Genomic DNA, 12,646 nt, shown 5'->3' with positions numbered 1-12,646 from the left:
CAGTTCTTCAATAAAACTATCGTGCAAAATGACACTTTTTCTATCGATAACAAAAATAAAAAAATTGATATATCTCTTGATTATAAACATATATTTTTGAGCAAGTTCTTTAAAGCTTCAACAGAAACCATTCTCATCATTATTTTAGATACCTAGTATATCTAAGCATCGGGTTTCGCTCCGAAGTCCATTTTGACTCAACTTTTACATAGGTTTACATAAAATCGCCGTAACAAATATTCTGCCATCTACTAAAAAGTGGCATTTATTCGATCGAATAATTTCAATGCATAATTAACCGTTCACATTAATGCTTGGGAATTCCGAATTTATAATCAAGATTATTGTTCTTGGAGACAGTGGGGTAGGAAAAACATCTTTTCTGGTGAGGTTTTTTCAGGATGAATATAGAGATTCTTTAAGACCAACTGAAGGTGTTGAATTCTTTTCAAAAGAATTAACAATAAAAAATCAAAGAGCAAATCTTCAAATATGGGACACTTCAGGGCAAGAGGTTTTTCTTGCTTTAACGCGATCTTATTTCAGAAATTCATTAGGTGCATTGATATTGTTCGATTTAACATCAGTAGATTCATTAAACAACACAGAAAAATGGATAAATGAAATCAAAGAAGTAGAAGGTTCTGACGTTACACTTGTTTTAATCGGAAATAAATCAGATCTTGAACGCAAAGTCTCAAAAGAAGAGGCAGAGAACTACGCAAGAACAAAAAACATGACTTACTTCGAAGCTTCTGCAAAAACAGGCGAAAACGTTTCTCAAGCCATTGATTCATGCATTATGCAAATCCAAAAGAAGATTGAAGAAGGGAAAATTGATCCATATAAAAAAGATATACCAAAACCTATGGAGGACAAGCGATGTAAATGTTAGTTATATTATGTTAAAAATATATATGAATATCAGGTTTTCTTTCCTTTTAATGATGAAGTTTCGTGTTCCCTTTGAGGTACATTTCTATTTCTCGTGTTATAAATTCGAATTAATAAAAATGTTATAACTTAAATCTTGAGAAGTGATTTGGAAAAAATATTAAGAGACATATGTCATGTGGCAATTGCTCATTTTCTGATTTTACTCTAGAAAGGCATGAGATAGGTATGCTAAATCAGTATTTTGAATAATTTGGTCGTGAACGGGATGTTAGTTGTTAGATTTTTTGTATGCAGTTTTTATATGTAACGGCAACGTTGTTTTCGATTCAATTTTCAACCAAAATTTACCGGCTTTGCCAAACAACAGACGAAATTTTGTTAAATTTCAGCTAAATAACTTGATATACATATAAATGAAAATAAAATAAAATTGAATGAATTATTGGCCTCCTTAAAATTCATAAAATATAAATTTTAATATCTTTTATTACAAGAAATTTTCATTTGTATAGTGTCCTGATTTTTGGCATTATAACAACTTTTTGTATGCGTTTTGAAACGGACGTTATGAAAGTTTAAACTGAAAAAACCGATTAATTTAATGTCATCGTGGGCATGCCTTCCACCATTCATTGGCAAGTATAATCTTGGTCATACTTTAGGGAAGGGTTCATTTAGCCTCGTAAAAGAAGGACAAGATATAGAAACCCATAATAAGTATGCAGTCAAAATAATTCCCAAAGCAAACATGAATACTCAAGCAGATATCGAACGATTTGAACGTGAAGTTCGCGTAGTACTCAATATGGATCATCCTGGAATCATAAAGATATATGATTTCCTTGTTGATTCATCATTTTTTTATTTAATAATGGAATTATGTAAAGGTGACACATTAATGAACAAAATATCTGAATCAAGTTTAATTAGTGAAGAATCATCCAAGTGTATTTTCAAACAGATTCTTGAAACAGTCAAGTATATCCATGATCAAGGAATTGCACACAGAGATCTCAAACCCGAAAACATACTTATGGATCCAAATGGGAACATCAAAATCATTGATTTTGGTTTCTCACGATTTGCAAATCCAGGGCAAATGTGTGCTACACCATGTGGCTCACCAGCATATGCCGCACCAGAGATCATTGATGGCCAATCTTATGATGGTCGTGCGGCAGATATGTGGAGTTGTGGTGTTATTTTATATATCATGGTAACAGGTGAATTGCCATGGCGTGGATCCAACCAAGTTATCATATTCAAACAGATCAAGAGCGGTGTTTTCGACATACCGGAGCATGTTTCCATGTTTTGTAGCGACCTTATCACGAAGCTCCTCAATCCGGATTCCGCATCAAGGCTATCGGCGAAGGAAGCAATGGACCACCCCTGGCTCGAGGGGGTAAAAGTGCAATGGGGTTCTGAAGGGATAGCGGTTATAAAACCGTCGATAACCGAGAGAACGTTTATGAGGATTTTAAATCATTCTTCAGAACAACAGAGTAATACACCAATTGCAAGTCCAAGGACATTATTAAAGCAAATGGGAACAAGGATGAGGGCTAGACCAGGAAGTACTGTATTGAAGGGATCGTTCTCATTCGGTGCTAAGACTCCATCACCAATAACAAACGAGTTAATGAGATTCGGTGGAAACATCGTGAGAGAGTCAAGCGGACTTCCGCATCGGAACAGTTTCCAGAAATTGAGACATTAATAAAATTAGAACATTAGATAGCATAATAAAGAATAAATATTACAATATGTGGTACAATCAAAAACGTGGAATAAATTGATTGGAAACATTATAATTTAGTTACAATTTTCACAAAAAAATTTAGTATTTCGGTTTCAGTTCAAAAATCGGTTTTGACTTTTCACACTTTGAAAATTCTGACAAAAATGTTTGAAGCAAATTGGATAAAGAAAACCACAAAATCTTCGAAACAATTTTTTTATTTATACCAATTTCGAACAAAATAAAATAAATATGTTGTAAGATGAGAAGAAGTTTCGATAAATGATGTTTATTTTCTTAGAAAATAAATTGATTTGTATATAATGCTTCTTTCGAAATTGTTAAATCTCTTCTAGCAACATTTGTCTAACGCCCATCCAGAAAGTTCATTGCGAACATATATGCCACACATATCATTCTCTACTATACTCAACTTTAGCTTCTCGGTGCTTCTCATAAAATATGAAACATTGTTGAGATCAACAAATTTTAAGTCTTTCATTATATCTTGTACTATCTTTTTTTCCAATTTTATGAAATTGCATTCAACAATTACATATTTATCTCAGAAGAATTATCGAAATATAAAATAATTTGTAAATAAAGAAAGATTACCAAATCATTCAAATATGGCTTCTGATGTATTTTAGAATATTTGATTTTTATGTAATTTTTTATTTATATATTTTGATAATAACAGCCTGAATCAAAACCCACGTCAACAAAAATACAGAAATTTGGTGATTTGTGTACGAATGTTTGGAATTACATGTAATTTGAATATTATTGGAATTGATCCATTATTTTGAATTCTTGCTCAAGAAGTAATTTAACTATTTCTGTATAACCTTTTTCAGATGCATAGATAAGTGCAGTATTAAACAATTTGTATTATTTCCAAATATTTCTTGATCCTGCTGAAAGCACCAAAATATCATGCGGATTTGAATGATAATTCAGAAAATATTCCAATATTTGCTGCTTCATTATTAATATCATCATTGATTTTCATTCCTTCTTTAAGTAAAAATGAAAATATTTCATCATTATGATACAAAATACAAAGCTTTCCTAATTCTTCTAATTTATTAAATTCTTTTGATTTATTATCAAAGAATATTTACAGATAGTATCCCCAAGTACAACAGTACTTAAAGTTGTTTTTAAGGATTTAAAAATGAAGCAAAATGAAGCAAAATGAAAACAATTCATATACCGATCAGATTACATAGAACTATATAGTTAATTAGAATTGTGTTATTAATTTAAGTACCAATAAAATGGAATTGTAAATATTAGTCAAATACCTAATAATATATTTTTATATTCAAATGATGTTTACCATTAAGAAATCGACCAAAAACATCAAATATATTCGAATTGATTTTATTACACTCTTCAAATTTTCTTATTTCTTGTATAATATTCAAAAATAAATTTACTTTATTGTTTTTAATTACAAAGGAATAATATATCATTTGAATAATGATTAAATCATAAGATAAAGGATAGATTTCATCAAATTTGTTGATTATTAAGCCCAAAGATCTAGAGAAATTTTCTTCATTCAAACTAAAAATTGCTTGATTTATTGATAGAAGTGTTTCCCTAAATCTGTTTAATTATAGAAAATTAAATTTATGGTAATTGTTTAATACTTAACAATTAATTGAGATATCTCTTCAATTATGTTGTTATATCATGAATTGGTCATATTGAAATCCAATATTGAAAACAAAATTAGGCGAAAAAGGTATATAAAAATCACTAAAAATGGTCATGCGATTGAGTTCATTGATTCGACGTTTGTTCCGAACAATTACATCAAATGGAAAATTAAATATATTGTAATTGTATACTACTTAACACTTTATTTTGATATATTTATAATATTTATTGACCAAATTTTTATTTATTTATTCATTAGAAATTGTATTAATCACATCATCAATAGCATACGCCTTCACCGCCAATCTATCCAATCTTTCCATATGTCTCACCGACGAAATTGCTAAGCTCAAGAATATATGAATTTCTTGAATGCTAATTTTCTTTTGTTCAATTCCTTAAATTTAAAACTGAAAATTGATTTCCAAGAATCGAAAGACAATTATCAAATGATAAATCAGACGCAAATGGAATTGTTTCCTTTTCTATAATATATGCTGCCTCTTTTAGCATCATTAATAAAAGAGGACCTGCGTCTTTATTATTTAAATAGCTTTCTATTATATTAATAATATTCGATAACAATAAAACTTTATTTTGCATTATATCATTCTTATTTAACTCAGTCATCGAGTTATTTATTTTTATTTTTAAGTTATCATTCCATTCATTTTCTATTTTCGCGACCATATTTTGCGGTATATCATTTTTTATTGTATTCCGGAACTTATACCCAGGAACATCAATTAAGTCGACGTGAATTTGTTTTGATAAACATAAAGTATCAAAAGCATCCAACGTGATACTTCCGATCGAATCAGAATATATTAAACAATTAAAATACATTTTTATAATATCATTATCTTTTAAATCAGTTCGAAACTTTTTCATTAATTCATTAAAATTCTTCCAATCGAGTCTTGCGACATGTGAATTCTCATTACCGACGTTCGAAAGAATATTTCTTTTATATCGAATAAATGTTCTATTGAATGAACTTATCGCGTCAGTATATTTTTGGCTATAAAAAACAATTAATTTCTCAGAAATAACTTTTAAAACAGAATCAAACGAAATATATTTTTCATGTCTTTCTTCAATTTGAAATGTTTTCATTTCTTCAATTAATGAATTAATAAATACATCCCCTAATTTCACAAACATTAATTTTATTAAATTAAAGATTATCGTAATTGGTATTAAAGGAATTCCATTTTCTTGTTCAATGATATTTTTGATTTGGAATGGTTTTGATTGATAAAATCCATAAAAACGAATTAAATTCATTAAGACGCCAATTGGAATTTCACGTTTCAAAAAAGAAAAAATTAATTTCGAAAAAAGAAATGTGTTTTCAGTATTTTTAATCGAGACAATATAATTCCGAGCGATTTCTGACGCGTGTATTAAGTTATCTTCAGTTACTATTAAATGTTTTGTATAAAAATCATCAAATGGATCAAATGCTAATGTGTTATACATTTCATTCATTAAATCGAAAGTTATTTTCGAAATCTCATTATTACTTAAAATGTGAATTTCTTTTTCTGGCGTATAATTTGTTATTAAACTTTTCAGCATCGATTCATTCACAAGTTCATTACAAATGTCATTAATTTGATTGTCTTGAATAGTAATTTCTTGTGATTTGAAATTCTCGGATTTAGATAGCTTTAATTTAAGTCTTTCGTTCTTTTGACTTAATATTTGGATTTGCTTCTCAAATAAAATATATTTTTTCTCTGACTTCAATAATTCATTTCGTTGAAATTGAATTTGTTCTTTTAAAGAATCGTTTTCGAGTCGAAGTTCAGTTATTATATCATTTAGTCCTTCCATTTGATGTTCTAAGATTTCTTTTTCGATTTTGATTTGGTTTTGCGCTCTTTCTTTATATGACTCGAAATCATTTTTCCATTTCTTGATTTGTTCATTTATTTGTTCGCGCCATTCTTTTTCGATCTTTCGTTCTAACATTAAAAGCGATATTTGCTCTTTGTAATTCTTCGATTGAGATTGAAGTTCTAAATCTTTTGCTTCAAGTGAAACTTTGAGTTGATCAACTTCTTTCTTTGAAATTTTCAGAGCAGAATTGTACTGCTTCGGAATTTCTTTGAATGTTTCCATCAAGTCATTTATGAGAAAAGATAATAATGTTCCCCGTTCATTACAATGTGCTGATACTTGTCGCGCAATTTCATCAAGTGCTACCTTAAGTAATGTACACCGTTTATCAAATGAATGAATAATTTGGGATGCAATTGATTTCGCTTTTTGTATGTCTTGAACTTTGGATGTATCAGGTTTGATGCTTGTTGCAGTTTGTAATTCATCAAGCATTATGCGAACTGCATCTGATAAATTAGTGATGTCTTGTTTTGAATCTGGATTTGCAGATGGCCATAAAACAACATACCACTCACCATCTTTATTATATACTCGATAACCTTGGTCAGCATAATCCTTTGGAAAAATTGGAAATTTTCTTACAATGTGATATTTTTCTGGAATTCGTGACCCATCAACTGAAACTCCATGTGGGGGAATTAGTTTTGTGGTTAATGCTAAATCCATATCATCAAGGTCATTTTTGTTTCCTATGAATTTTTGTGATTTTTCCAAAGGGTTCATTTAGAAAAAACGTTAGATCAAAAGTTTCCAATTTTTAATGCCTGATTTTTTTGAATAAAAATAAAAATGACGAAACATTCGAAATTTGATTGATGATTTAATCATAAAAAAATGAAACTTAAAATGAATCGAGAATGGATATAAGAGATAAAATGAAATAAACAACATCAAGATATTGTAAATAATATTTAAAATAAAGTAATGAAGAGATATTGGAGAAATTTTGAAAAAAATTTCCAATTGCAAATTACATGATAATATTATCATATTATTTTTTAAATTTAAAATATGTATACAAATGTCATTTATTTGATGTAAGAGAATGATATTTAAATATAAATAATAATAATGAAAATATATATGAAAACAGGTTTTTTACGTTCCAGCTTTTCATATTTTTTCTATGTTTTTTAATCGTATGGTCTTGTTGTAAACGTTTTTATCTCCAAATCAAATAATAATTTACTAAAATAATATGGTAACGTCAATTGGGATTATTATGTTGTTTATTATATTTCAAAATCAATTTTCATGATTTTTTGATTTTAAAATTAAAGGAACTCAATATTAACTGAATATAAATCAAAATCAATAAAAAATTTAAATATATCATATAATTTAAAAAAATGTAATAAAAAGATTTTTCAACTTTATAATTTAAAGTGAAATTGATTATCTATCATAAAAAAATTAAAATTAAAATAATTTAGTATCTAACAAAGAGCATTAACAATTATAAATATTTTTTTGATTTACAGATTAAATTTATAAATTCGTATTGATTTATTAACAAAACAATATTTTTCCGGTGGCGACCGTTTATAGTACAACCTTAACACATAATTTCTAAAAATTACACATTCACTGTCACGAAAATTTCAATAATCATTAAGACCGAAAGCACAATTCCGGTAATTGTTATTACCATCCCAGCTATTGATCTGTTTGTGAGAGATATCACAATTCCTAAATATACTTCGGGAATGTCGATGTAATTGTTCGGAACAAATGTCGAATTAATGAACTCAATCACGTTTTTAGTGGTAGAAATAGAGCTATCCCCAATGTACGAAACTGTATATCGCCCTGAAAGTTTAAGTGGATATTCGCGAACTAAACATTGTGAAGTGATGGAATAATAATCAGTAATAAATGTTGACGTTGGACAACGAATATTAAAATAATCATCTGCAACTAAAAAATTACTCAAATCAATGCCAACATCTGAAATATAGGAATATTGAACATCTGTGAGATTCGTGGAATTCATATTAAACGAAGAAAAAAGTTGCACTTCTTTGTTGTTTTCTGTTATAATATTAACACTATAACCAAACATGTTATGAATAAGATAAAAAGAATAGTCACCACTACTATCAACTTGAAATGTCATCGAAAAATTGTTAGCTGTTAAAAGTGATGGTTCTGTTAAATTTGAAACCATGTACATATCACGAGGTTTTTCTAGTGAAGGTCTTAAAGGAAGTGGTGCCATAAATTTCGTTTGTTTTTTAAAACCTGAATTGTATACTACCCATAATATTATACCAATTATAAGAATAATAACAGCAATAATAAGAACAACAACCCCTTGAAACACTAGAAAAAATTGAATTCGCCTTTTCCTTAACCTTGCACGGGAATTAGGAGGCATGAGGAATTTCCTATGAGAAGCTAACCTCAAGGATATAAATTCAATATTTTCTATGAGATTACTCAATAACAAATTTGGTCAAAACCGCTGTTTGGCTTTTTGCAAAAAATAGAATAGAGGATTTTCGAAAAAATAATGTATTTCTGATTGCTGGAAAGCATATGATTTTCTTGATGATGACAATGATTACGAGCATGAAACTGTGAATCATTCATGTAATTTTGTTGATCATGAAACGAAAGCGCACACTCAAATGATAGAAAGACTTTGGAGGCAACTTAAAAAAAATTAATAAAAGATATGAAGGAATCCCAGAAAACAAAGTCAATAAACATATATCTAAATTCATGTGGAGTTGGAATGTTATTTTTATCAGAATTAAATGTTTAAGGCAGCAGTTCAATTAATTGCAGACCAATTTTTTTATTCGAACATGGTATGTGTGGAGTGAAAATACAAGCTCTCGTTAGTCCTAACGGTCTCTGTACACTTTTTTCTGTAGGGATCCCAGGTTCAGATCATGATTTGAAAGCATTCAATGGTAGCATGTGGCTTGAGAGGTTCTTGTCTGTGCACATGACAATGCAAAACGGAACACAAATTGTACGTCATTTTCGAGTACTTTTCAAAAAAGGGTATACTGGTTTAAACTCACAGGGATACCCGGAGGCTATCGTCACTATCAAAAAGCCAATAGGAAGAGACCTTACACAAGAAGAAATAGCTACCAATACACGGATCGAAAGAGATCGTGTAATAGTGGAAAACTATTTTGGTAGACTAAAATCGGATTTTGGTTTCTTGAGACAACAGTATAGTAGTGATCGATCTAAATCGTTTCCATCAATCATGGCAATATGTATAGCTCTTAATAATTTTTATATTTCAGAGCATCCTCTTAGGGTGGCACATCAACAAAATCAAGTTTTAATGAACCAAAATTAATCATAAAAAAATATTTTTGTGTGCATTTTTTGTATAGTTTATGTGAAATTCCACTCGAAATTTGTGGTTTTTGTTTTACAAGTGAATCACTCAAAAAGTTAGTTTTTTTGAAAAATCACCATTTTTTTCGAAATAATTTTTTTTTCGAAAATCCTCTCTAATAAAATCAATTATCAATAACCGATAGATATGTGTTCTCCGTCAGAGCCAATAACAAAACAAATTTCATTAGATACTTGTATAGAGAAAAATTTGACAAAATTTTATCGGATGTAAGAATAAAGGTTTATGAGTTGATCATCGATGACGTATCGTTTGCCATTTTTCATCATCAGGTACAAGGCTACTTATTATGGATGTTAATTTCTGTTTACGTTCACTCGAATCTTTGTTACACAAAAGTGAATGATTTTTGAATTCAAACCGTCGATGATGGCACCTTTAAAAGAATTTTGCCAAAAAAATGTTGTTAATCTCTGAAATCCTGATTGTGAACTTTACAAATCCATCGATGAGGCACTTTTTTCATCATCTATAATAAAAAAGTGTCATCGGGTCCGATGAAAAAAGTGGCGTCATCGAGTCCAAATTTAAAAAAGAAACTGAAACACGTTTTATTAAACAGATCTAAAGATTTACAGACAAGAACAAAGACAGCACAAGAAAATATACTCAGCAATCATTAAAGCGCAAAGTACAATTCCGACAATAGTAATAACTTTCCCTGCCACTGAGCTCGATGTCAATGAGAAGGTAACGCCCAAATATACTTCGGGAATGTCGATGTAATTGTTCGGAACAAATGTCGAATTAATGAACTCAATCACGTTTTTAGTGGTAGAAATAGAGCTATCCCCAATGTACGAAACTGTATATCGCCTTGAAAGTTTAAGTGGATATTCGCGAACTAAACATTGTGAAGTGATGGAATAATAATCAGTAATAAATGTTGACGTTGGACAACGAATATTAAAATAATCATCTGCAACTAAAAAATTACTCAAATCAATGCCAACATCTGAAATATAGGAATATTGAACATCTGTGAGATTCGTGGAATTCATATTAAACGAAGAAAAAAGTTGCACTTCTTTGTTGTTTTCTGTTATAATATTAACACTATAACCAAACATGTTATGAATAAGATAAAAAGAATAGTCACCACTACTATCAACTTGAAATGTCATCGAAAAATTGTTAGCTGTTAAAAGTGATGGTTCTGTTAAATTTGAAACCATGTACATATCACGAGGTTTTTCTAGTGAAGGTCTTAAAGGAAGTGATACTATAGACTGAATTGATTGATAAACATCTCCATTTTTTGCCCAAAACACTGCGCCAACTATTATCATAACAATAGAAGCGACAAAGATAACACAAGCTTGGATAAAAAACTTAAATATAGTATCAAATGCGGTTCCAGTGCTCATATTTCCTTCCAAGCAACTATTTTATAACCGCCAGAAATTTATCGTTTTCCCAATTGAATTTTGTGTTCATGCCGTTTGGCTATATAGCCGCTAAGCGGTTAATTTATGTGTGAGAAAAGTGACATTAATTCAATACTTTACAACTAGAAGTAGGCCAAATGAATCCAAACGAACTTACTGCTGAACAATATCTTAAACTAAGTCGAACTCAAACAGCTAATTGCCAAAAATGTTCTAACAATGTCACAGCTCCGACAAGTGTAGCTCGTGAAATCAAATTTGTCGAAGAAATTTTAAATTCACCCAAAATTTCGGCACAACTTCTACCAAACAAAGAGTGGTCCAGTAAGCTTTCTCATTGGTTTGTTTATGTCAGACAACATGTTAATCAATATCCGGAAGGAGAAAATAATTTTGACTCTATCGTTCAAGCAATTGAAAGAGGACAACCGCCAACCGTCGACGATATCCGTAATCAAAAAGATGTATGGAGCATAATACATTATTTTGAAAAAAGGAAATCATTTCTATCTAAAAACGAGCTTGGATGGGTTTTTGGAGCGTTAACCAAAATTGATACTCCTTTCACACCAGAAATGGGCTCAACGCTTCAAAGCTTTTTGACTCTGATTAACCGCCAACTCTCACAAATTTCAAATATTTCAAATCCACTTTACCCTTGTTTGACGGTTATTTTTACCCTTATCACAAAATATTTTAATCAAAAAATTTAAATTTGAAAATATATATACATTTTTATTACATTCTAAGTTATAACATTCCACGCAGAAAATCCGAAATGTTTGAATTTGGGTTATTTTCTATATAATTTTTTAATATTGGAATTAATGATAAATCGTTTGAGATCAAGAATTTCAATTTTATTTTATCCTTTAAAACACATAAAATAGCAGCAGCACATTCATTAATCTCTTCGTTAATAAATGAGAAACATAACATTTTTAAGGATTGATTTTTTTCGATGTTTTTCCATTTTTTTATATCTGTTAAAAGCAAATTCAAAAAATTATTAAAATTAATAAAACGAATATTTTGTAACAAATTCGAAATTTTAATATCGAAAAACTGTGAAAAAAACGCCAAACGAATCCATTCATTACTTTTCAGCATTTTTTTTACTATTGAAGTTAAATCGATTTCCAAAATATTCGATTTAAATTTATATAAAATGTTAACAAAAGAATTTGGACTCGAAAATATTAAAATTCGAATTTGTTCTTTTTGTTGGAACTTATCAAACAAATTCGAGAAATCAAATTCATATTCGATGAGATTTATCAACAAATTTTTATCAATGTTTTGAATTATTTCATTTTTTTCATTTTCTTCAAAACAATTTATGAATTTAATGAAATTATTTATATAATTATTACGAATCGAAAAAAATAACAAATCGTTAAACACTTTAAAAAAGTTTGAAATCGGAAATAACTTCTTAGCAAAGAAATAACAATTGTTTGGAAATCGAATTAATTCCTTAAGAAGAGAATTAACGAAATTATTCCAAACAAAAGGAAAATTTCCAATTTCGAAAATTTCATTTCGTATATTTTTTGTAACCAAAAAAATTTCATTCGAAGTTATTATGTTATTATATAAATCGATTTTATGGAATATATTTCCATCATAAATTTTAATATATAAATTCGTTTGTATGAA

General features: G+C 29.0%; 3 protein-coding genes across 3 annotated transcripts; all 3 read left to right on the top strand.

Annotated features, from left to right (window-relative positions):
- Positions 1-310: 310 nt before the first annotated feature.
- GO595_007332 (small GTP-binding protein) lies at positions 311-895 on the top strand (the record flags this gene model as incomplete). Its single annotated transcript, XM_067920785.1, has 1 exon — positions 311-895. One exon carries the CDS (start codon positions 311-313, stop codon positions 893-895), a length of 585 nt encoding a protein of 194 aa, XP_067772851.1.
- A 603-nt stretch (positions 896-1,498) lies between these two features.
- On the top strand, positions 1,499-2,617 carry GO595_007331 (CAMK family protein kinase; the record flags this gene model as incomplete). Its single annotated transcript, XM_067920784.1, has 1 exon — positions 1,499-2,617. One exon carries the CDS (start codon positions 1,499-1,501, stop codon positions 2,615-2,617), a length of 1,119 nt encoding a protein of 372 aa, XP_067772850.1.
- A 6,520-nt stretch (positions 2,618-9,137) lies between these two features.
- GO595_007330 (uncharacterized protein) lies at positions 9,138-9,536 on the top strand (the record flags this gene model as incomplete). The annotated part of the gene is made up of 1 exon (XM_067920782.1): positions 9,138-9,536. The coding sequence occupies one exon, from the start codon at positions 9,138-9,140 to the stop codon at positions 9,534-9,536; it is 399 nt and encodes a 132-aa protein (XP_067772849.1).
- Between the last annotated feature and the right edge of the window lie 3,110 nt (positions 9,537-12,646).

The sequence above is a fragment of the Histomonas meleagridis genome (assembly GCF_020186115.1).
Source record: "Histomonas meleagridis strain 2922-C6/04-10x chromosome Unknown contig_51, whole genome shotgun sequence".
NCBI lineage: Eukaryota > Parabasalia > Tritrichomonadida > Dientamoebidae > Histomonas > Histomonas meleagridis.
Note: the sequence above shows the minus strand (reverse complement) of the source record. Positions and strands in the feature narration are given on the sequence as shown.